The 22,815-nt window shown below is 54.8% G+C and overlaps 13 protein-coding genes across 13 annotated transcripts; 9 read left to right on the forward strand and 4 right to left on the reverse strand.

Annotated features, from left to right (window-relative positions):
* Positions 1 to 2,648, forward strand: KRP23_6154 (TATA box-binding protein-associated factor RNA polymerase I subunit C; the record flags this gene model as incomplete). Its single annotated transcript, XM_067891312.1, has 6 exons — positions 1 to 368; positions 443 to 970; positions 1,034 to 1,168; positions 1,247 to 1,422; positions 1,486 to 1,846; positions 1,919 to 2,648. The coding sequence occupies 6 exons, from the start codon at positions 1 to 3 to the stop codon at positions 2,646 to 2,648; spliced, it is 2,298 nt and encodes a 765-aa protein (XP_067745680.1).
* Positions 2,649 to 2,755: 107 nt separating this feature from the next.
* On the forward strand, positions 2,756 to 4,445 carry KRP23_6155 (Splicing factor ESS-2-like protein; the record flags this gene model as incomplete). The annotated part of the gene is made up of 7 exons (XM_067891313.1): positions 2,756 to 2,860; positions 2,958 to 3,357; positions 3,430 to 3,533; positions 3,615 to 3,740; positions 3,821 to 3,977; positions 4,048 to 4,130; positions 4,224 to 4,445. 7 exons carry the CDS (start codon positions 2,756 to 2,758, stop codon positions 4,443 to 4,445), a joined length of 1,197 nt encoding a protein of 398 aa, XP_067745681.1.
* A 175-nt stretch (positions 4,446 to 4,620) lies between these two features.
* KRP23_6156 (uncharacterized protein) lies at positions 4,621 to 6,993 on the forward strand (the record flags this gene model as incomplete). Its single annotated transcript, XM_067891314.1, has 4 exons — positions 4,621 to 6,273; positions 6,352 to 6,407; positions 6,506 to 6,635; positions 6,703 to 6,993. The coding sequence occupies 4 exons, from the start codon at positions 4,621 to 4,623 to the stop codon at positions 6,991 to 6,993; spliced, it is 2,130 nt and encodes a 709-aa protein (XP_067745682.1).
* Positions 6,994 to 7,276: 283 nt separating this feature from the next.
* Positions 7,277 to 8,635, forward strand: KRP23_6157 (putative E3 ubiquitin-protein ligase ariadne-2; the record flags this gene model as incomplete). Its single annotated transcript, XM_067891315.1, has 1 exon — positions 7,277 to 8,635. One exon carries the CDS (start codon positions 7,277 to 7,279, stop codon positions 8,633 to 8,635), a length of 1,359 nt encoding a protein of 452 aa, XP_067745683.1.
* A 414-nt stretch (positions 8,636 to 9,049) lies between these two features.
* KRP23_6158 (ATP synthase subunit epsilon, mitochondrial) lies at positions 9,050 to 9,350 on the reverse strand (the record flags this gene model as incomplete). Its single annotated transcript, XM_067891316.1, has 2 exons — positions 9,050 to 9,099; positions 9,170 to 9,350. 2 exons carry the CDS (start codon positions 9,348 to 9,350, stop codon positions 9,050 to 9,052), a joined length of 231 nt encoding a protein of 76 aa, XP_067745684.1.
* A 204-nt stretch (positions 9,351 to 9,554) lies between these two features.
* Positions 9,555 to 11,735, forward strand: KRP23_6159 (S-adenosyl-L-methionine-dependent tRNA 4-demethylwyosine synthase TYW1; the record flags this gene model as incomplete). Its single annotated transcript, XM_067891317.1, has 2 exons — positions 9,555 to 9,762; positions 9,823 to 11,735. 2 exons carry the CDS (start codon positions 9,555 to 9,557, stop codon positions 11,733 to 11,735), a joined length of 2,121 nt encoding a protein of 706 aa, XP_067745685.1.
* Positions 11,736 to 11,849: 114 nt separating this feature from the next.
* KRP23_6160 (Nucleoside diphosphate kinase 7) lies at positions 11,850 to 13,121 on the reverse strand (the record flags this gene model as incomplete). The annotated part of the gene is made up of 5 exons (XM_067891318.1): positions 11,850 to 12,092; positions 12,159 to 12,394; positions 12,458 to 12,768; positions 12,845 to 12,936; positions 13,014 to 13,121. The coding sequence occupies 5 exons, from the start codon at positions 13,119 to 13,121 to the stop codon at positions 11,850 to 11,852; spliced, it is 990 nt and encodes a 329-aa protein (XP_067745686.1).
* Positions 13,122 to 13,339: 218 nt separating this feature from the next.
* KRP23_6161 (Zinc finger MYND domain-containing protein 10) lies at positions 13,340 to 15,284 on the forward strand (the record flags this gene model as incomplete). Its single annotated transcript, XM_067891320.1, has 2 exons — positions 13,340 to 13,344; positions 13,400 to 15,284. The coding sequence occupies 2 exons, from the start codon at positions 13,340 to 13,342 to the stop codon at positions 15,282 to 15,284; spliced, it is 1,890 nt and encodes a 629-aa protein (XP_067745687.1).
* A 111-nt stretch (positions 15,285 to 15,395) lies between these two features.
* KRP23_6162 (uncharacterized protein) lies at positions 15,396 to 16,268 on the reverse strand (the record flags this gene model as incomplete). Its single annotated transcript, XM_067891321.1, has 1 exon — positions 15,396 to 16,268. The coding sequence occupies one exon, from the start codon at positions 16,266 to 16,268 to the stop codon at positions 15,396 to 15,398; it is 873 nt and encodes a 290-aa protein (XP_067745688.1).
* A 785-nt stretch (positions 16,269 to 17,053) lies between these two features.
* Positions 17,054 to 17,854, reverse strand: KRP23_6163 (uncharacterized protein; the record flags this gene model as incomplete). The annotated part of the gene is made up of 1 exon (XM_067891322.1): positions 17,054 to 17,854. The coding sequence occupies one exon, from the start codon at positions 17,852 to 17,854 to the stop codon at positions 17,054 to 17,056; it is 801 nt and encodes a 266-aa protein (XP_067745689.1).
* A 1,406-nt stretch (positions 17,855 to 19,260) lies between these two features.
* Positions 19,261 to 19,794, forward strand: KRP23_6164 (uncharacterized protein; the record flags this gene model as incomplete). The annotated part of the gene is made up of 1 exon (XM_067891323.1): positions 19,261 to 19,794. One exon carries the CDS (start codon positions 19,261 to 19,263, stop codon positions 19,792 to 19,794), a length of 534 nt encoding a protein of 177 aa, XP_067745690.1.
* Positions 19,795 to 20,602: 808 nt separating this feature from the next.
* Positions 20,603 to 21,115, forward strand: KRP23_6165 (uncharacterized protein; the record flags this gene model as incomplete). Its single annotated transcript, XM_067891324.1, has 1 exon — positions 20,603 to 21,115. The coding sequence occupies one exon, from the start codon at positions 20,603 to 20,605 to the stop codon at positions 21,113 to 21,115; it is 513 nt and encodes a 170-aa protein (XP_067745691.1).
* Positions 21,116 to 21,900: 785 nt separating this feature from the next.
* KRP23_6166 (uncharacterized protein) lies at positions 21,901 to 22,773 on the forward strand (the record flags this gene model as incomplete). The annotated part of the gene is made up of 1 exon (XM_067891325.1): positions 21,901 to 22,773. The coding sequence occupies one exon, from the start codon at positions 21,901 to 21,903 to the stop codon at positions 22,771 to 22,773; it is 873 nt and encodes a 290-aa protein (XP_067745692.1).
* Positions 22,774 to 22,815: the final 42 nt, after the last annotated feature.

The raw sequence follows: 22,815 nt of genomic DNA on the forward strand, positions 1-22,815 counted from the left end.
ATGGAGGCGGCGTCCATCTACCCGAACTGGCCGCCGGTGCTGGCCGCCACAGGACTCGGCGTGACGCTGGCTGCCATTGACCCGGACCGAGTGCCTCTACAGCCCGTCCTGATCAATGACCCGCGCACACGGTTCGCCCCGGGAGGCAGCGCGGTGGATGCGAGCGGCGTAATGCGCCTGCACGTGCGCAACACCTTGGGCTACACGTTCCTGCGGCCACATCATACCGAGAAGCTGCGGCTCCGCTACGCGAACGCCAAATCCGAGAAAAGGCTCAACCGGCAGAGTCAGGCCGCGTTTTATCGCCGCCATTACCGCCCTTTTGTGCCTCACGACCTCATGATGGACTTCCTGGAGAACGAATGCCCGTACGTTGCCAATGGGGACACAAGTATGATATTGCAGAGAGGTTAATGGAGGTTATGTGTTTTTCATTTTGCAGACAGCAGGAGAATGCCCACAATTTGTCGAAGTGGCAGGGCAATGCCGTTGCAGGAGTGGATCAAGGACAGGATGGGCACGTGGTGTTTTATCCTACAGGACAGGTGCTGCAACAAGCGTGTGCATGGTACAGCAAAGGAGAATCCGAGGGTGATGCACCGTGCTCGAGCACCGTGATTGAGACAGGTGCTCCTATTCGTCAGTTTGTGGTATTGGGAAACAAAGACGCGTATCACTCGGCTAGTGCTGCCAAGATCTTTGCGGCAGCACGTGGTTCCACGAACTGCACAATAGTCGCAGCGCCGGCACGAATTATGCCTGCAAACATGCATAAGATGCAGGCGAAGGCGAAGATTTCGTTCCCTACGATGATCAAACATATTGCTGGAAGCCCGCATGCAGAGGCGGAGGTGGCCTTTGTCTCGTCAGATGGTGTGATTCGGTGCTGGGATCCTGAAGGTGGCGTCCAAAATGTTTACAAAGGTCACGGTAGTATGTCCGATCGAATTCTGCGCTGCGAATACTCCAGGTGCGCGTTTAAAACTCTTGCTTCTCTATTGCGGGCTCTAACCACCTTATTTTTTTTGTGTAGCCACCCTCGCGTCCTGTGGGCAGTAAAACGAGCTGCTGTAAGCACGCTTGATCTTCGCCAGCCACCACAACATTCGAAAACGTTGTTTGATGTGGGCACGTACATTTCCATTTATGATGTGAAGCGCAGAGCAAGGTGAGGAGTTGCATGCAAGCTTGTGACGGCCTGGGAGCGCCAAACTCTAATTGCTTATGTTGTGGTTTCACAATCCAGTAACCCGTTCCAGTTCGTCGTTGGTACTGGTATTTCGATTGAACTTTTGGATAGTCGGATGGCATGCCAACCTCTAATTTCGTGGCCTCAGCCACAAAGCTATTCCGGCAAATCAGCGTCTTCGTTTGGGGCAATCGACGAAGTAAATTTGTCAAGGAGTGAAAACGATGAACGAGGTACGCACGAATATTTTATCACATGGAATCAAAAAACTAACTTATCGAACTTGTTTTTTGAAGGGTACGTTGTATCGAGCTTTGCGCGACACAAAGTAACGACGCTATTCCCTTTTGAGAAAAATCGGAAGCGCAAACGCAGCAAGATGTTGTCGCTGGCGTCACTCCGCTCTAACGAAGATGACGAGTTTTCAGACATTCCTCGCTCAAACACCGACCAGCTTGTTGCATCGGATGCGACATTGGATCTTCATTTGGAGGATGGCGGGGAGTACACCAATTTGACGGGACTCAGTGCGTTGCGCGAGGAAGACTCCTCGTCCGCAACGATTTATCAGCTGAATAGTCTGGGAGATTTGTGTTCTCATCGGGTTGCATTCTCTCGATCCCAGACTAAATCATACCGCGCTGCTGTCCAGCCAGAGTACGTCAATGTTACATTCTCGAACCGAGTGTATTGAGAACCTCCCTAACTCTGTTCTAATCAAATGTACAGCTTGCCGTGTGGAGTAACTGCACAGGATGATTCAACGGACGAATCGCTTGCAAAAACACTACCAATCCCTCTCGATGCTATTTTACCTGAGCACGACACCGAGTCCATGCAAACGTTCTTCACACTCCCTGTCAAGGTTCTTCGCCGGCAGTTCCCGCGATTACCTGAGCTTAGAAAGCCACCAATCAGCGAAAAAGCAGAATCAGAAGCAAGCATCGCGGCCAGCAGAAGCCGTTCATTTAGCTACGACGAGGACGACCTCGTCGAAAAGCTCCTTCGTGCTTGTGATCCTTCAGCATCCCTCTATCGGCTGCTTCGATTAGTGAACGAGGAGCTGAGGATCGTGCTTTCGTCGCCCGAACTGCTGGAGCTAATTCGCTCACGCAACCAGTTCAGGATCCGAACGGTGCAGCATGCCTTTCCAGCGGACACATTACGAGTGCGCGATCCGTCCTCGCCAGATGCCGACAGCGTGCACTGCTACCACGGCGATCCTCGTCTAGTGACGTGTACCTGCCGTCCAGGATCACCGCGCTCCCAGATGCCATGCGAGTCGTGGTCGTGCGTTGTCCCGCATGCAGTCATCGTGTCCAGCGCTTCAAGGGAGCTGCACTTGGACGACACAGCGCCTTCATCTGCTATCCGACAAGAAATGTCGGAAGAGTTCGCCAACGTCCTTGCTGAGGCGCGCACTGCGTATGATGAGATGTACGAGTTCGAGCCCGAATAGAATTTGTCTTCAATTTTCATGCGGGAATGATGGTCATATAGTTGCCGTTCAGTCAGATATTTCAGTTATCTGACTCAAATTATTCAATTACATTTTCGCATTTAAAAATGAGCAAGAAGGTGCTGGAGGAGGAGGAGTACGTGAAGGCGTTGGGCCAGATTATCGAGCGCGACTTCTTCCCGGACTTGCCCAAGCTCAAGCGGCATACAGAGGTGCGTCTCAGCCTCAAAACCCCGCCCCGGAGCGCAAGTTTTATCTGAAAACTCGCTAAAATATGCCTCGTTCCCTGCCTCTGTGGACGTTTTTCAGCTGCTCCAAGAGGATGATGAAGGTTATCCACTGACAGAGATGACGCTGCGGGCTGCTACAACTCGAGGCAACGCGTCAGTGCGTAGCAGCGCGAGCGGCTCTGGCTGGGACCAGCCGACTCCAACACAGGAGCGGGACGAGAAGGACGAAGAAGAAGCGGGCGACGACAAGCTCAAGTCCTCGATGACGCTGAATCGCTTTGTGGCGACACACACATCGGAGGATAATGAGGCGTTCAAGGACATCCAAGAGAAGGCAGTGAAAGACCACCAACGACGCTATCACTGGGCATTCGACGAGGATAAGGACAAAGGTGATCCCAAGCTCCACCTGCTGACGAGCGGGACGTGGATTTCAAAAGAAGAGCGACGAATTGCTGACGAATCATGCGCTCCGAAAGGTTTGATATGAGACGGCGTGCGTTGGATAGTGAACATGTTTGCCGATCACGAGCTTTTAAATGGTATTGTAGGTCCTACGGACGACAGACCAAGTGCACCCGAGACGTGGAAGTTTCGAGCGAGGAACCCACTGCTGTTTCCACCCGAGTTGGAAACGACACGGGATATCTGTCGGGTATGTATTACAGTTTTAAAATTGAGGCCGGGAGCTATTGACCTTCCATGCTAACAATTATGCTGCATTGGATTGTATAAGGTGGAGGGAGATTTGAAGTCCCAGCTTTTGCTTGAAAATGGCCCAAAGCCACATTTAGGACGACCTCCGAAGGCAAACAAGATAACGGTGTACGCGAACTCCAGATTTTCTTCGGAGGATACACAGGTAAGTGCTGCCTTCACCTGGTTAGTACGTTGATAAATTCCCCAAGTCTGGCATGTATTGAAATTATTGGATTGTTGTAGCTGACTGAATCGGATAGCAGAGTTACTTCTTCACATAAGGACTACCCGCTAGTCGAGATGACCCCGCTCATTGCTCCTGGTGTGGATGCAAGTCCACTCATGACATGGGGCGATATTGAAGGCACACCGACAATTTTAGGATCCCGACCCACGCCAGGTGAGCAAACATTTTTGGTATCCAGTCGCTATGAACGCAACCTCACACATTTCTATAACTTCCCCAATAGAGCGCATTATGAACACGCCGAGCTTCGAGCTTCGAGACAAGTCACGGAGAGAGAAACTAGCTGAGCGGCTGGGGACGGAAGCTGTACGTGCTTTAGTTCATCTTGTGTATGTGTCTTGGGTGAGAGCCAAAGTGAACGCTAACTATATGCGTTGTTTGGTTGGTGGCTGTTCAAAGCGCAATCGTCATTCTAACTCAAGGATGCCAGGCATCAAGACCCCATCACGAAAACGGTTAAAAACTGAACGATCCCCAGTATCACGGAGTGTTCGAGCCCGCTTATCCAGTGTTGGGTCAGTACTTCGCACCCCGCTTGGCACTGATCCGCAGTTGAGAGCTAGCTATTCCACACCTTTACGGCCGCCACAGCACCCGACCAAGACACGCAGGACGAGATGATCTCTATAATTGTTCGGCAGTGCAAAAATGCAGTGGGTATTGACCTCAAGGTTTGTCAGACCCCTATATAGATGTCTATCAATATGTTGATGACTTGGCAGCCCAAGCTGCTACACAACAGTTCACTGCACTTCGGTACTGACCGCACAACACTAGAAGCTCGAGCACAAACTGCATGACGTTCAACGAGGAGGTTTATAAGGCCGTAGTCGTGGGTGGGGGCCCTGCTGGAATTGGTGTGTTTGTTCGAGCAGCGCGAGCAGGCTTATTACCGCGACTGCTGAATCCGGAGATGTTTGGAACCGCAAAAGACAACGAGCTCAGCACTCAACTTGGTTTCAAGCAGATGGGTGTCGCAGTTCTTCATGCTGGCGATGCAACAACCTTCGGCGGCGGCAATTTAGGAGAGTACATCATCAACTCGAACACGTTTGCCTGCAGTTTGCTCGCGAGTATTCTGGACGAAAAGCCCGATCTAGATCCGCCAGAGAGCATCAAGGATACGTTCCTCGAGAAAGCTCATTTGCACGAAAGCGCCAAGCGATTGGAGGAGATTGGTGCCGCCCCGGCAAATCTGACGGAGATCGGACGATTCCTGCGTTGCGTCGGGGCTTTCCTGACGGAAGAGATTGCCTACAAGGCGCCCAATACCAGCAAAATTCTTCTGAATACGAAGGCGACCAAGTACGAAGCTCTGGAAAATGGTCTTGTTCGCGTGGAGACGCAGGCTTCTAATGGTGACACGGTAATTCTCCACGCGGAACACCTTATCTTAGCAATGGGCGGAAGCCAAGAGCTGCCCACGCTCGACAACCCAGCGTATCACTCGAAGTTGTTCGCCTCGGATGCCTGTCTTCGAGAGGACGGGTTTGCCAAACTCAAGGAACACATCCTTGCACAGCCAGCTGGCGAACGGAAAGTGTGCATCGTAGGTGGATCACACAGCTCCTTCTCCGTAGCGTGGCTTCTTCTCAACAAGTCTGTGGATTGCAAAGTTGTTGCCACCAGGAGAGCTTCGCTGAGCTCGACCAAGCATACGTCTGAAGACGTCACAAAGATTAAAGACGACAGCGAGACGGCATTAGTCATGCCACATCTTGCATCAATCGGTGCTCCAGTGGCTGTTGTAGCGCCCGTGTCTCCTCTCACTGTCACGAAATGCGAGACCGCTATCGTAAAGGTGAAGCGCACAACACTAACGAACACGCACTCCGATGCCCCCAAAACGAGCATTTTCAACTCGAAGGACATCATGATCCTGCATCGGTCTCCGATCCGCTGTTATTATGGCTCGAAGAAAGAAGCCGAAGCTGACGGCGCGGACTCGAGCCGCGTCGACCGATCCGGCTGCGTGAACACTTTCACCGGTCTCCGAGAAGATGCTAAAAGGCTTTTCAAAAGCGTGACTGTCGGGCGCGAGCCGCGCGTGAGGCTTTTTCGAGTGAACCAGCAGGGCTCGCAGATGATCACCGACAAGGCCTATGCATCCGCGGGTGCAATTGTGTGGGGTGCCGGCTACAAGACGAATGTGCTGCCTGGGTTCGATGAGGCAGGAAACCCACTCGTTTTCCGCCAGACTAACGGTATCGTCAAGCTTAACAACAAAGCGCAATTGCAGCTACTCGGCCCATTCAAGGGCAAGTGTCCAAGCGTTCTGGGTCTCGGCCTGGGTTTCAGTCTCCGTTCAGCAGTGGACGAAATGGGCTCGGAAACGCGTGTGGACGGTGTGACGGTCTACCACCGTCGAGGCGCAGCACTGGTGCTGGAAGCGCTCTTCGGCCCAGAGGTTTATGGTACCAGCGCGAGCTTCGAAGAGATGGTGGAGAAGGTAAGTTTGGCTCCGTTCTTGGCATCAGAAGCATCCGGTGGTGTCTTCACTCTTTTCTGACGGTATTTGGCTGTCCAGAACGAGAAGAAGAAGCGCGAGGCGCAGGCAGCGAAGGAGGCGGCAAAGGCAGACAAGTAAGTGCTCTATCTTGCTTGTGGTGCCGGTCACTCGTTCGGACTAATCAACGTGCAGGGGGCTGTCGTATTCCTTGTTTTCGTTTCTGCGGCTATAGGGCGCGGAAATTCAGCAGCACTTCGGACGGTGAACAGCCGCCGACTTCACCCCTAAAAAGCCACATTTCCCGCAGTAGCAGTGTGACGACGGTGCTCACCCCCGCCAAGTTGGCGCCTTTGGCGTCTCCGGTGCGTTCGTGGCAATCAACGCTGCTCAAAGTCAACAACGCCTGATTCTTATTTTGCATTTCACTAGACGCTAACGGCCCGCAACGGCTCACCCGGGATAGTCCGACGGAGCCCGTCGAAGCCTGCCACGGTGGACAAGAAGTCCTCGAAGAAGAAGGACATGGCACCGACCAACCCGCCCGTGAAGCTGCTGCTGCTTCGGCGCCGCACGTCCGCAGACGCCGCTGCGACAAAAGAAACCGCGTCGGAGCTCTCTTCCGCTGCAGCTGATGCCTCGTCGGAGTCCGCAGCCGCGACCGAAAGCCCCATCGTTGCGAAGTCTGCGGCAACTAGTGTTGCGGAGCTCGCTGCCAACTAAAGGAGACCAATTGACCACGTATCTTTCGTCGTTTCGCGAGGCGCACACCGCTTTCCTCGAAATTTGCGTCTTTACCGCAGCTTCAACCCAGAGACATACAACTTCCCCATGTAACCGGCAGTTGAAACGTCGCGTGCCAACACTTTTGCGGCAGCGAAGACGAAAAACAGAAAGTGATCTATGGAATGCTACGAGAAAACTCAGATCAAGTTGCGTCCAGCCCCCAGCAAACCAGTTCCACTTCCTCACTCTTCCGCTGCCGTCCATCCGCCAACCCGCGAGAATGGCGCTCGCATCACGCCGCCGGACCTTCTGCGGCAAGTCACACCTGCACCGCCTCAAGACGGAGCGCGCCAGTCTCTCCAAGCTCGAGGACGAGCACCACGGCAAGCCCAGTCCGCGCCCCATTCGCCTGCTGCACGAGAGCGCCATGGCCGAGCTCTTCCAGGAACAAGTGCATCCGTCCTCTCGGTCGAGTCGCCAACGTCCGCCGTCCTCCGCCTCTTCAACGTCCGAAGCCTCGCTGCGTCGCCTGCTGGAAGAGTCCGAGGAGCAGTTGGCTCGCGCTCTGGCCCAGGCAGAAGAAGCGACGGTGGACGCCGTCCAGCTGGACGAGCTCAACACGCGCGTCGCAGCCTTCTCCGTGGCGTCGTCCTTGCTCCGAGCGAGTATCTCAAGCAGTGTTTTACTGGGAGGAAGCCCCGACTCAGAGAGAGACGACGAACCGGAGAGAGCGGATCTGCCCCTCTTGAGCTCGTCCGCCCCTGCAACAACTGGCGGCAACGTTGCGGCGGCCGAAGGGTTCGACACTTCGAGACGGCGCGAGTGCCAGATCTGCTTCGACAAGCTGGACGCCCTGCAAGCCCACGTGTGCGTCTCTTGCTGCGGATCTTTCTGCGCCAGCTGCACCCGCTGGTACATCGAGTACAAAATACTGGAAGGTGAAGTCTCGCAGAAGAAGATGGTGTGTCCTGCCCCGCAGTGCACACGGCCCTTGTCTGAGGACCTCATTGAGGCGTTGGTGTCCCCGGACACGTTCGCCAAGTACAAGAAGTTCCTCAAGAACCAGAAGGTAGGCATCCGCTTCTGTCCGCGCGCTGGCTGCTGCGCCGTTCTTGATGAGCCGCTCAACTCGTCGTCGCGCAGGGTCAAGTGCCAGGTGTGCAAAGAGGAGTCGTGCATGCGCTGCGGGGGCGACTTCCACAAGATCCCGACGTGTCGTCGCGTGGAGAAGCGGTTCGGCCACTGGAAGAAGCGACACAACGTGCGAGCGTGTCCCAGCTGCAAAGCTGTCATCGAAAAGCAGGGAGGCTGCTCGCACATGAAGTGCTTCCAATGCGACCAAGAGTTCTGCTGGTCGTGCTTGCGTCCGTGGGGCAACCATGACGAGACGTTGTGTCTGCCGTTGAGCTTCCTGCGCTCCAAGAGCCGCAAGTTTGGCTGCTGGGCCCCGATGCGTGCCGTCACCAAGACCGCCGTTGTAGGAGTGGCAGCGGTGGTGGTCGTTGCCGGCGCAGGGCTTGCCGTGGTCGTTTTACCACCGGTGCTGGGCTTCCAGTATGCTAAGGACGCCTATCGTCGCCATAAGTACGCGCGTGCCTCCTACCTCCGCATAACGCACGGAGACGCGTATCTTCGTTAGTTTGCACACTTCCGACGTTGCAGACCCAAGCTGTGCTTCGTTGCGTCCGTCCGATCTGTCTTCAGCTCTGCGTCCTATGTCTCGCCAACCCGTCAACTGGCCGCCTCCACCCGCCGTCTTTGGTCCACCCCCTATGTATCTGCATGCCGATGCCTAAGTTAATCGAAATACGCATTCCACCTCTATGAACAAGTCAAAACTCCAACATATCGGGCCACAAATAGCCTTCCAAAAGCATTTAGTTATCGTCATAAACAACAACAAGAAGCACGGAGGACGCCGTCAACGCGCCACTACCCCGAAAGAAGCAGGCAACGCCTTCTCCTCGCCACGTCTTTGACGTTATGAGTTCTTCTTGGGAATCTCGGGGTCGGTCTATGAACGACCGACGTCCTCGCAATTGACAGGAGTCGCTTACGCCTTCTTGAAAGCATCAGCGATCGTCTTGATCGAGTCGATTTCCACTGCAATTGGAAACAGTAAAACGTCAGACTATATGGTATAATCCAGGTCAAATTACAGCACAGCACGCACCACGCTCGCCACGCTCGCCGTTGGCCCACTTGAAGCCGGCGAACTCGACGTTGGAACGCGCCTGCACCTTGCTCTTGACGGGCTCCTTGAGGGCCGCGCGCACCACGCCCGCCGACTTGTTCACGTACTGCAGGTACGACACGCCCGCCATGCGCCACAGCGACGTTCCCTTGGTGGCCATTGTCTCTGCTGTCTGCGGTCTACTGGTAGAGGATCTGAAGCGCTTTGTGAGGGGGCCTGCACAGCCACAGGTGACACAATTCAATTTTGAATCGCACGACTGGACTCAGAAGTAGAATCAGACGCATCAGATGAGATTAGCGATCTGATTCCATGTTAAACGGTTCGGGTGGTGCTCCGAGCTCACTTGACCATTGGCTGCAAGATGCTGTCACCTTCCGCTAGTGCCGCGGGCGTGAGCCTGCTGCTCGTGGCGGTCGGCGTATACCTGTACCTGTCGACGCACCCTCACTTACTGCCTGGTAATGCGGCGACGTCGCCCAAGCGCAAGGCCAAGAAGAGCCAGACGCAGCAGGAACCCAAGGCCATGACGGTTCGCATCCTGTACGGCACGCAGACCGGCGCCTCCAAGAGTGAGTAGATGACTGAATATTCGTTTGTATGGGTGCAAGTACTGATGACTATTGTTGCAGCTATGGCGGAGACGCTGGAGAAGACGCTGTTCGCGCTCAACATCTCGGGTTTCCACTTCCAGACGAGCGTCGTGAGCATGAAGGACTACGACCAGGACAATCTGGAGCAGGAAGACATTGTGGTGGCCATTCTGTCCACGTGGACGCACGGCCAGCCGCCGGAGGATGCACGCGTGTTCTGCAACTGGATCACGGACATGACGCAGGACTTCCGCGTGTCCAAATCGTGGCTCGGTGGCGTGCATCACGCCGTGTTCGGGCTCGGCAATGCTGAGTATGACGACGACTACGCCACAGCTGCGAAGCACCTGGATCGTGATCTGGTGGACTTGGGCTCTCCGTCGCTGGTTGCTTTGGGCTTGGGCGATGATAATGTGGATCAGTTCAAGCAGTTCGATGTTTGGATGGACAACCTGGTCGCTGCCTTGTGCGAGTTCAGCTCAGAGAAGGCTGTGGCCGCGCTGAACAAGAGTAACGGCCCTGTGAAGGCTGGCAAGGCTGGGAAGGAGTGGCTGTCGCAGAAGGAGTTCCGTCGTCAAAAGAGGGCGAAGAAGGCTGAGGTGGCCGCCGCTAACGGCGAGGCTGTGGAGATGAACGAGGAAGATCTTATGAACGAGCAGTTTTTGGTCGACGAATTCTCTGACGATGAAGAGCAGAGTCAGCCAGATGCCAACGATGACAGTGGCATGGTGGACGTGGAGGATATCGGAAAATCGATGAAGGAGTCCGAGGCGGCTAGCAAGTCGCGCGAAATGGTTACTCCGATGCAGCGCAAGGCTCTTACGAAGGAAGGCTACAAAATTATCGGCACGCACAGTGCCGTGAAGCTCTGTCGCTGGACCAAGCACCAACTGCGTGGTCGCGGTGGTTGCTACAAACACGCATTCTACGGAATTACGAGCTACCAATGCATGGAGACTACGCCCAGTCTGGCCTGCGCGAACAAGTGTGTCTTCTGCTGGCGCCATCACAAGAACCCTGTAGGGCGTGTGTGGCGCTGGAAAACCGACGATGCTGAGACGCTCGTCAAGGGGTCCATTGAACGCCACCAGAACATGATCAAGGAGCTGAAGGGACTTCCTGGTCTGATCCCTGCGCGATGGGATGAAGCCTTCACCGTGCGTCATTGCGCGCTCTCGCTGGTGGGTGAAGCCATCATGTACCCGCAGATCAACGAGTTCTGCAAGCAGCTGCACAACCGCCACATCTCGTCCTTCCTTGTCACCAATGCTCAGTTCCCCGAAAAGATTGCCGCTCTTGATCCGATCACCCAGCTGTACGTTAGTGTTGACGCTGCTACGAAGGAGTCGCTGCGTGCTGTCGATCGCCCGCTGTTCAAGGACTTTTGGGAGCGGTTCCTTGCTTGCCTGGAAGAGCTCAGACACAAGGGTCAGCGTACGGTTTACCGCTTGACGCTGGTCAAGTCGTACAACATGGAAGAGCTGGACAACTATGCCGAGCTCATTAACATCGGCCAGCCCGACTTCATTGAGGTGAAGGCTGTGACATACTGTGGAAAATCTGATGGCTCCGATTTGACGATGAAGAACGTGCCTTGGCACGAGGAAGTCCGTGGCTTCTGCTCGGCACTGTGCGACCGCGTCAGTGGCGACTACGCACTGGCGTCCGAGCACTCGCACTCCAACTGCGTGTTGATTGCGAAGAAGAAATTCTGCCACGACGGTGTCTGGCACACTTGGATCGACTACGAACGCTTCCATGAGCTCGTTGCCAAATTCTACGAGGATGGCACGACATTTACGGCCGATGACTATACAGCTCCGACTCCGTCGTGGGCACTGTTTGACTCGAAGGAGCAGGGATTCGACCCCGTTGAGACTCGCTTCCGTCGTACGAAGGATGGCAAGGTTGTCGAGTTTCAATACCAGTCGACCGAGTCGGGCTGCGGATAACTTACGTGGGAGTTAGAGGCTGCACCAGCTACTTCAAGTATGACATATTGAATCGATCGATCTTTTAGCTGCGGTTATATCATCTTCGATTGTATTGTATTCTGGTGCTCTTTCCTACGAAGAGAGCGACCGGAAGACGAATTGGCATTCAAGCACCGCATCCTCGGGGCAGTCCGTACAGTGAAGTGCGTTGTAGATGTTGGAGCGACCGAACTTCGCGCGAAGACTGTTTGGACGTAGCGTTTTCGCCACTTGCACGTCAAAGGGCCCACACAACTCGCGGAATCGCCTCACCACATCTTCACCACGAACTTCGAGTGCTAGGCACGGCGACGAGCACATGTATTTGATCATCTCCTGTTGAACGGCACAGCAACTTAGTCGATAATAATTCTACATCGAAGAGGAAACTGAGATACGTACATGGTACTGGCGAACAACACCTTTGTAAATCTGGAAAAGCTCGTCGGCCTCGTGCATCTGAAAGTGCACAAGCTGCAACGCCGATACTTCGAAGCCTGCTGTAACAATCGCATCTACTATCTCGCCCACGCGAGCTTCTCGAACAATTCGGGGTCGAAGAATGCACAGCGTGCAGTTGTCCAGCACGGCTGATGTCCGGAACACATCGTTCGGACTAGCTCCAGTGGAGAAAGCTCCTAATCCAGTGTTAACAATAAGCACTGCATCAGCAAGTCCCGCGCCAACCAGTTTAACCTTACTATCTTGGACCACTTTGGGGGATGAAACTCGGACTTCCACCAGCACGGACACGTCTCTGAGCAGTGATTGCTGTTGATTGTTGTCGTTGATGGCTCCCATGGATTGCAGCGTCACGATATGCGTCTGCTGTAGCTGCACCATTCGCAGGTCACGTACTGACAGATCGCTCTGTTCAATCAACTGGATGACTCGCCCCATCTGAGAGTACCCGTTGGGAGAAATGACAAACAGAGCCTTGTCTTCTCGCTGCAGAAGCATTTGCCGCGTGAATTCGTTGGCGGGTTCCATGATTGTGAGCTGCCGCGAGTACCTGTACAGCGGGAAAGAAGCGAGTAAGCCCATGATGATACCGAGTATTGAGACCAAGCTCACAGCAATGAACTTACACAGTCACGGATCCTCCGATGTAAAGATCATCAAAGTTGACAGTGGGGATTCGAATGCGCTTCAAAAAGAGCTTCCTGGACATCCGTTCCACCTGGATGCATTGAAGCCAAGAGCAAGACGTCACACTCACCTCCTCGTTTCCCGAAATGAAAGCTCAAAGTCACGTACCAGTTCGACGGTGTTATCTCCGTGGTAGTGCATGATGTAGCCCTTCTTGAGTCCCGACTGCGGGTCATACCATTCCAAAAAGAACGCGAGCTGCTGCTCTTCCTCCATGGCTGTCGGCAGTACGACGACAGCACTAGCCGAGGGTAAAATGACACCCCTCCGAAACTGCAAAGCAGGCGTCTATTCGCGTCAGTCCGTAAAAACTCAAGAAGGCGGATCTTCCAGAAATCCACATGAACAGACGCCACTCAGTTCTCATTTTGAGCAGCAAGGAAGAGCACCAGAACGCGAACTAACTTGGTGGTCAAGGCTAAGAGGAAGTGAAAATGAGGTACGAAGCTGGTGTGGTGTGTAGTAGTTCCTGAGCTAACATTCTATGTTACTAGTGACGAGTTCGGGGCTCAGTATTTGGTGATGCCCACTGAGGCCGAGCAGATCGTAGAGCGGTTGGAAGAGCAAACTCCCGAGCAGGTTGGGCGATCTACGCAATGGCTTGAGCACCACCACGCCATGGAGAAGCTGAACTTGCAGGCGCACCAGTCAGCCCAACGCAAGCAAGACAATTTCGTGGTGGAGAGTCTGCTGACCTTTGACAAATTCCCGACCATTATCAGTAACTTGTTGTCGCTGGAACTGTGGAAAGCCAATGTGTTGCCGTTGTTACGCTGTCAGGACACGGACGCTGCATCCCTACGACTGTACTTTGTGGTGTACCATGAAGCGACCTTGACCAACTTGCTGGAGGTTGCGTTCTTTCATGAGCACGTGGTGGAGAGTCTGACGGATGACCTGTTGCTAGAGCTCGTAGACTACTGCATGCGCAAGCTTTCCTGGCTTGTTGGGCTTCCACGCGAGCGCATAGCAGAAGCTACGAGTTTCCACAAAACCGGATCCGAGTTGGTTCAAATGGTGCAAGCTCAAAGCCCTCGTGAGGAACTGGAGCGTCAGCGCATGGAGATCGAGTTTCGTGTCGCAGTGCAGACGGTCACTATACTGCGCTACGTGGCTGAGAGGCTTCAGACGCTTTCTCTGAGCGTTGTATCTCGAATTCTGGATAGGCATGACGCTCTTCTCACACTTGTGGCACTAGTTGAGAATCCACCATGGACGCACAAGACAATTGTCAAGCTGTCGGTAAGGAATGATGCCGATGATCAAGGGTCGAAGACCGAAGTCAAGTGGAGGAAGTTCGTTGACCAGAAATGGGTAGTCGTGGAGCCCGGTGACCTGCTAGCTCTCACGACTACGGAAGCGCAGGTTTGGTTAGCCATATACTATCTACTGTGCACGAAGTCGGCTCGTGAACACTATGAGGTCACTCAATACCGAAAGGACCAGCTACTTCGAATCCGCAAGTACCTGAATGAGTTGCTGGTGGATCAGCTTCCACTTCTGTCCGATATCCAGCGTTATTTGGATGAGTTGTCCATTGTTCAGGTCGGTAGTACGTCCGTGCTGGGCAAAAATGGTCTTGTCATGGAGGCTGTGCCTTATCTGCGGGATCGGATTTTGCGGACGTTCCGTCCACGATACAAGGAGCTCGCACGAGAATTCGATGTACTAAGTGTGAACTTCAGCCGAGGAGAGGACCTCAAGGCTCTGGCCGAGTTGTACCAAATGGAAGGAGTTGAAGAGCTTCTGGGAGGTGGGAGGCAAACAGCCGAGGACAACTCACAAGACGAGGTCGAAGAGATCCGGGAAGGTGGAAATGAGGACAGCTTGTCAAATCTGATGCCCACGCGTGTGAAACTCGAGTTCTCAAACTCCCTACTTCACATTCCAAGCAAAAAGACGCTGATTGTGGAGCTTGACAATAACGATGAACCGACAGTGAGGAATGAGGCCAGCGTTGTAGAGATCGAGTTCACGGTAGATTTGGCGAGCCGAAAGGCCATGGAAAGCCGGACCCAGCGATATCACCGCTACCGACTGAACAAGGGCAATACCCCAAAAAATGATGCATCGATTCAGAGTCATGCTTGCGCGAAGGCACACGTGTGGTTTTCCGGGGCGGAAGGTTCTCGGGAGCACGAACTGCGACTATCGTGCGACGATCTTCATCTCCCGAAAGTCGATCATAACGATGGGCCCCCTGGCCCATCAAAGTTGTGGAAGCAGATTGGATCACTTGAAGACGCAAGCCTCGTGGTCGTGCAGTGCCAATTCATCGCAAATGTCGAAGACAACAACGTTAATCGAAACGAACAGGTGAAGGATGGCGAAACTATTGGTTACCGCCTTGGAGCTCTTTACCTAGCAGTCCCTTTTTGAGCATGCAATGCACCAAACCGAAGGTATCCACAGTAAATTGACAGTTCATTTGCTGCGCCCGATAGCTACCTGAAGCACCTCCTTCCATCAACTAGTTTACACATGTTCAATTCAATTGAGTCGGCCCGACACAGCGCCAACCAAAGGCTGGGATACGTTGCTGCCGCTCTTCAGGTAACACGCAGGCTGGCCCGGGTTGCTGTTGATGTACGTGTACGCCGTACACCCTTCAGTAAGCACGCACTCATCGCAGCACAATGACGGCTGAGTCACGTACACCGTCTTGATGTCACTGCCCGTGTAGTCGACGTCCGTCTCCTGGTGCGAGCACTGCGACGGAGGAGTGATGCACTGGTAGTAGTCGGCGCTCCAGGGCTGGCAGTAGTAGCCGTCCGGGCAACACGTCGTGCCTTCGCTGCTGCCGCATTGCTCGTTGGCGCCCACGAGGCAGTTGTTCGCCGGCGAAGGAGGCGGTGTCGGCTCCGTCTCGTTGGACACCGGCGTGGCCGTCGTGACGGCGGGTGCCGTCGTATTTGCCACTGGAGTGGCGGTGGTGGTCGCCGGCGCCGTTGTGGAGACGTTGCTCGAGACTAGAATGCCAGACACAGCACCGGTCGACGCACGAGGCTCCCCCGCCGCGCTCTTGAGGTAGCATGCGGGAGTACCTGGGTTGCTGTTCACGAAAGTGTAGGCGGCGCACCCAGCCGTCTCGGCACACTGCGCGCAGCAGTCACTCGGCTGGATACCGTACAGCGTCTTGATGTCGTTGCCGTACAGGTCGATGTTCGTGAGCTGCTGCGGGCACTGGCTGGGCGGTTGTACGCACTGGTAGAACGTGGAGTCCCATGGCTGGCAGTAGTAGCCGTCCGGGCAGCAAGTGGTACCGCTGTCGGAGCCGCACGAGGCGAACGCGGCGGTATCGCACGCAGCGGAGATGGTGGCTGCAGAGACTGCCAAGAGGAGCGTGGCGGCGTAAACCTTCATGGTTTGGGCAGTGGAGAGGACAAGTGAGGAGCTTGTTGGTCGGTGATGCAAGTTGCGGAATGAGCTCCAAATTCACCATCGCAATGAAGCAGCGACGGCGACATCGCTGTGAGCTTCAGGCTGGAGACGGACCTGCATAGTAGTGCAGTATCCTGCATCTTGGATAGTCCAGTTCGAACGCTGTGAGCCTTGATTCATTCGCGTGAGTATTGCCGGGCTGATTGGGCATGGCGTCGAAGGGACCTTGAACCGTGCCTGCTGGCGGATGTCACGTATTGGGCGGCGTGCGCACTGCAGACGTCGCGAACAGCAGAGGACACGAGGAGGCTGCCAATGGCTTTCTGCGAGCGAAGGCGTGCCGACATCTGTTGCTCGACAATGACTCTCCTGGCTGCAGCTTCGAGTACGAAAGTGCCTGCTTGGCATCCATCCGAATGCAAAATCTCGCGGTTTGGCGAGAGCTCGAGCCACGTCCCCGCCTCAGTGGTGAGCTGAAGTGTGGCAGCATGACGCGTTATGTGCCTGTCGAAATCTCAATGAGTTTGTGAAGCCGAGCCCGTCAACTAGTGCAGGTTGGCGGCTCGGCAACACTAACTCATTCCAACGTTCCTCGTTGTGGCAAGCTTAACATGTAGAACAAATTCAGACTCAGCTTCGGCAGCAGTACGCAATGAATTTGGATTAACGTGGTCTGGCCGCAAAAGAAAAGTAAAGCTAACGTCACGAAGTTATGGAGGGCTGGCCGTTAGCCGGAGCTGGTCTCGGCACTTTTTGCTGGTCTCCACTTAGTTGAGCGTGCCAGACACAGCACCAATCTTGGTGGTTGGCGTTCCCGCGGCACTCTTCAGGTAGCACACGGGTTGACCGGGGTTGTTGTTGATGTACGTGTACGCCTTGCAACCGGCCGTGCTAGCACAGGCGTCGCAGCAGAGCGACGGGAGGCTCACGTAGACGGTCTGAAGATCGTTGCCAGCGTAGTCCTTGTCCGTCAGCTGCTTGGTGCACTTGGTCGGCGGTTGGATGCACTGGTAGAAGCTGTCATTCCACGGTTGGCAGTAGTACCCGCTCGGACAGCAAGTCGTTCCGGTGCTGGAACCACAGGACCCATACGCCGCCGTATTGCACGTAGACGACGTGGGCGTGGGCGTCGGCGTTGGCGATGAAGTTGGGGTCGGTGTAGGCGTGCTGGTCGTCACAATACCCGAGACCGCTCCCACCGATGTCTGCTTGGTGCCGGTGCCGCTTTTGAGGTAACACGCGGGCTGTCCAGGGTTGCTGTTCACGAACGTGTAGGCCTTGCAGCCAGATGTCTCGCTACAGCGCGTGCAGCACTCCCCCGGCTGAATGCCGTAGATGGTCGTGATATCGTTTCCGAAGAAATCGACGTTCGGGAACTGCTGCGTGCACTTGGCCGGGAGGTCGAGGCACTGGTAGTAGTTGGCGTTCCACGGCTGGCAGTACTGGGGCGTTGGACAACAGCTCACGCCGGCAGCGTCGGAGCCGCAGTTGCCGAACGAAGCCGTTGAGCAGGCTCCGGCCGCAACTGCCGCAAGGCCAGCGAAGACGGCAGTAATGCGAGCAAGCATTGTCTTGAGCGTGGAGAGGGAAGTGATCTGCTGCGTTGAAGGCAAAACAGGAAGTGAACAATGGTGAGGCTTCACTCCATGAAGCCCAACAATGCCCTTGCCAAAGTGCCAGCTTCAACTTGTATCCTTAACGCAATGATTGCGCCGCTTTGCATCCAATTCCGCTGCTTGAGATTTTTGGTGTTCGCGCGGATCATCAGCAACATGCTGAGTCAAGCCACAGTTGTACGCACGTTTGGAATCCACGGGGCACTTCAAAATCCAATGGCACTGCGCAACCGTTGTCGAGGCAGTGGTCGAATTCATCTCGAGGACTTGCATCTGAAGGCGCAGCTTGATTCATCATTTACCCGTGTGTCGTTGAAAAATTGGGAAGGACAACCGCAACACGGGCGGCTGCTTCAAGCGGTAGTCTGTTTTGTTTACCTCCAGTGATTGTCATTGCAGCATCGTAAAGTGCTTGTAGCACTAGTCACCGTTGCGGCCAAAGTTATCTGCCCATGAATATGCTACTACGCTGAAGCCGAAGGTGTGCGTCGAGATTGATTGCTGGACCAGACTCCACTGGAAGTCCGTGAGTTACTTTTCCGAGTCAAACTTGCGAGCATTAGGATGATGAAGGTTTGACCAGACACGCGGGCAAGCCTCTTCTCCATCCTACGCGCGATACTTCCGTACCTAGGTGACGCTTTACGAACCAGATAACGTACATCTCCAATTACCAGTTCGCAAGCCTGTCAAAAGATCCCATCCGCCTCACGAGTAGTCAATGGTCAGCAATTTTAGTCTAGTCATCGTCACCCTTCTTCGTGAGCAAGTCCTGCTCTAGTTTCGTATTTGGACTGTGGAGAGTTGTGCCGATCCCGTGCTCCCCCAGCACTGCTCGAGGAATAACATGCCCCGGTGCGGCAAGTTTTGTAAGCGCACGTGGCGAAATGCTTTACTTCATCCAGCAACCGGTTTGCTATCCAGCGAGCCCTTGGTGAGGCTCTCACTTCGAGCGACTAACAGTCCTCTCCAAACCCACTAAATGCCGCTGACAACGACTCCTCTTCCGCCTTGTTGCTACAAACAGCTCGGCTTGGTCTTGCCTCACAGCGTCGTTTCGCAAGGGCGTCCACGCCAGAGGTAGCCGGGTAGAGTCACTCCGGGATAACAGCTGATGGTCAAGCGTTTGGTGAGATTGTGGAGACGCCCCTAATGCGGCCTGGTATCCGCTCATTAACCCGGTACATGTACCCGTAAAGTCGTTCACGCAGCATCGACGGATCGCCACGACGCTCACTGCACATTGACGGCGAAGTGTGCGAGGCTCCGCTGCTCACTTCTCGATTTCTCCTGCGTCAAGCAACCTAGATCTCCCTACAGCTGCGCCGTCCGTTCAGCAAGTCCAGCCTTCCGCTAATATGACCAAGATCGTGTTTATCGTTGCGTTGTCAGCCGTGTTGGCTCTTACAGCAGGCGATACTTGCAGCAATGCCAATGGCGACAGCTGCGGAGACTCTACCGCCGCATATTGCTGTCAGGACGACCTGTACTGCATGCCCTGGAACTCGGATTACTATCAGTGCCTCCCACTGCCCGACCAGTGCGCACGGCAGTTCACCAACTACGATTTCTACGGTGGTGATATCAAGGTCGTCTACGGCCTTCAACCGGGCGACTGCTGCGCTTCATGCCTGGCTACGGACGGCTGTCTTGCCTACACCTTCATGAACAGCTACGCCGGAACGACGGCCTGCTACCTGAAGGCGGGAATGGGTAGTCCGCGAGTGAGCGCCGGAATCATATCTGCGGTCATCGATAGCTACACAAGCGATCAGGACAACACCCCAAAGTTGCGCCGCTTCCTCGCCGAGATGGGGAACGACACGGCCGTGAAAACAGACCCTATCAAGTACATGCTCGAGAGCCTTGCGCAGCAGAATGCGGATGAGTAGGCAGGCCCTCATACCTGCCAACCTGAACTGGGCTACCGATCCACAGTACGAGTGAGTGATTGATATTCCTGCAATGAGAGCGTTGGGCTTTCTATCACGTTGAAGTCAGCTGGGAGGGGCATTAACATTGGGGTCAAGAGCGAATTGAATGGAACTTGATAACCAAGGAATTACCATTTGCGAACTAGACCAGACTACCATAAGGATAGAACGGGGCATAGGCGTTGGCTCATTAAACCAGGCGATCAGATTGCAGTCCTGAGCGGCAGATTCACGAAATATACTTTACACTATAAAAAATATAACTTGTTGCTGCTGTCAGAGTTGGTGGCCACTAAGTATTCTTCGAGGTAAGCAAACACTGGCAAACACAATGTCACTTGCCGGCCACGACAGATCAACTTCGTTAAAAGTCTGCTTCCTCGCGGTCGTTAAAGTCCAGGCAAGCACCTGGGGTGATAGAATCTTTGTCGGTGTCATATGCAAAGCCATTTGTTGGCTTGGGGGCCCTGTAGCCGTCGTTGCGGCGTTTGCACGCAAAACAGAGATACCTCTATATTTGAATGCAGTAGTCGGATTTTCGAGTCAGCAAAGCACTGGAACAAACCCTGGACCTGCATGAACAAATACCTAAACGGCGCTGACACACAGATGCCTCAACTACACGAAGCGCTCTGTACCAGCTCTCCCACAAAGTTTCGTATGCGTCAGTGCCGGATGAGGTGCCCCTCAGCTCTCCTCTAGTGGGCTCACTCTCTTAATCACCAACAAGCCCTCAAGAGCGCTACTCGCCCACCTCACAAACATCATGCGCACGCTTTCCGTTGCTGTCGCCTCCATCGCCGTTCTCACTGGATTATCTGACGCCGCCTGCCCGAACACAAGCCTCGGCAAGTGTGGCGACGCAGCTGCCCCTGAGTGCTGCCCGGACACCAGCTACTGCATGCCCTGGGCATCCAACTACTACCAGTGCCTGCCTCTGCCGTCCCAGTGTGCTCGCCAGTTCACGGGCTACGACTTCTACGGTGGAGACATCAAAACCGTGTACGGACTGCAGCCTGGTGACTGTTGCGCGACGTGCTTGGCCACCAGCGGCTGCTTAGCGTACACGTTCGTTAACGAGTATTCGGGCACGACAGCTTGCTTCCTAAAGGCGGGCATGGGTCAGCCAAGAAAAGTTGTTGGGGCCATGTCTGCCGTCATCGACAGCTACACCAGCGACCAGGACCACACTCCGAAATTGCGACGTCTAGATGGGAAAAGCAGTGGAGTTCAAGTTCCCGGACTTCCGGAAACGCTGGACAAGCTTCGCCTGAACTGAGCGACTGTGACTGTTTACGAGCAATCGGCTTGCCCGTCGTGTCATGTTGTAGATTCTCCAGCGCACACCGTTCTGGTTGTACAGACCTCAATAAACTGGATGAAGTCCATAGTGCATATCAAGTATATGTATTCATTTTGCAACAACCAACCTTCGCGTACACAGCGTCGTAAAGCTAATGATGACAAGCCAGTCATACCTCTGTATATTACTTCAAGTACCAGGTAACGCGAAACCACACAGCATTGGATAGGCATACGAATGGGTGTATGCATGCCCACTTGCGTCATGCTGCCACACTTCAGCTCACCACTGAGGCGGGGACGTGGCTCGAGCTCTCGCCAAACCGCGAGATTTTGCATTCGGATGGATACTTTCGTACTCGAAGCTGCAGCCAGGAGAGTCATTGTCGAGCAACAGATGTCGGCACGCCTTCGCTCGCAGAAAGCCATTGGCAGCCTCCTCGTGTCCTCTGCTGTTCGCGACGTCTGCAGTGCGCACGCCGCCCAATACGTGACATCCGCCAGCAGGCACGGTTCAAGGTCCCTTCGACGCCATGCCCAATCAGCCCGGCAATACTCACGCGAATGAATCAAGGCTCACAGCGTTCGAACTGGACTATCCAAGATGCAGGATACTGCACTACTATGCAGGTCCGTCTCCAGCCTGAAGCTCACAGCGATGTCGCCGTCGCTGCTTCATTGCGATGGTGAATTTGGAGCTCATTCCGCAACTTGCATCACCGACCAACAAGCTCCTCACTTGTCCTCTCCACTGCCCAAACCATGAAGGTTTACGCCGCCACGCTCCTCTTGGCAGTCTCTGCAGCCACCATCTCCGCTGCGTGCGATACCGCCGCGTTCGCCTCGTGCGGCTCCGACAGCGGTACCACTTGCTGCCCGGACGGCTACTACTGCCAGCCATGGGACTCCACGTTCTACCAGTGCGTACAACCGCCCAGCCAGTGCCCGCAGCAGCTCACGAACATCGACCTGTACGGCAACGACATCAAGACGCTGTACGGTATCCAGCCGAGTGACTGCTGCGCGCAGTGTGCCGAGACGGCTGGGTGCGCCGCCTACACTTTCGTGAACAGCAACCCAGGTACTCCCGCATGCTACCTCAAGAGCGCGGCGGGGGAGCCTCGTGCGTCGACCGGTGCTGTGTCTGGCATTCTAGTCTCGAGCAACGTCTCCACAACGGCGCCGACGACCACCACCGCCACTCCAGTGGCAAATACGACGGCACCCGCCGTCACGACGGCCACGCCGGTGTCCAACGAGACGGAGCCGACACCGCCTCCTTCGCCGGCGAACAACTGCCTCGTGGGCGCCAACGAGCAATGCGGCAGCAGCGAAGGCACGACGTGTTGCCCGGACGGCTACTACTGCCAGCCCTGGAGCGCCGACTACTACCAGTGCATCACTCCTCCGTCGCAGTGCTCGCACCAGGAGACGGACGTCGACTACACGGGCAGTGACATCAAGACGGTGTACGTGACTCAGCCGTCATTGTGCTGCGATGAGTGCGTGCTTACTGAAGGGTGTACGGCGTACACGTACATCAACAGCAACCCGGGCCAGCCTGCGTGTTACCTGAAGAGCGGCAGCAACGTATCCCAGCCTTTGGTTGGCGCTGTGTCGGGCCGGCTTAACTAAGGTGGAGCGGTTGGGTACATGCACTTTGTTGTGCATTCACAT

This window comes from Phytophthora ramorum (assembly GCF_020800215.1).
Source record: "Phytophthora ramorum isolate Pr-102 chromosome Unknown Phyram_PR-102_s0005, whole genome shotgun sequence".
Taxonomy (NCBI): Eukaryota; Oomycota; class Peronosporomycetes; order Peronosporales; family Peronosporaceae; genus Phytophthora; species Phytophthora ramorum.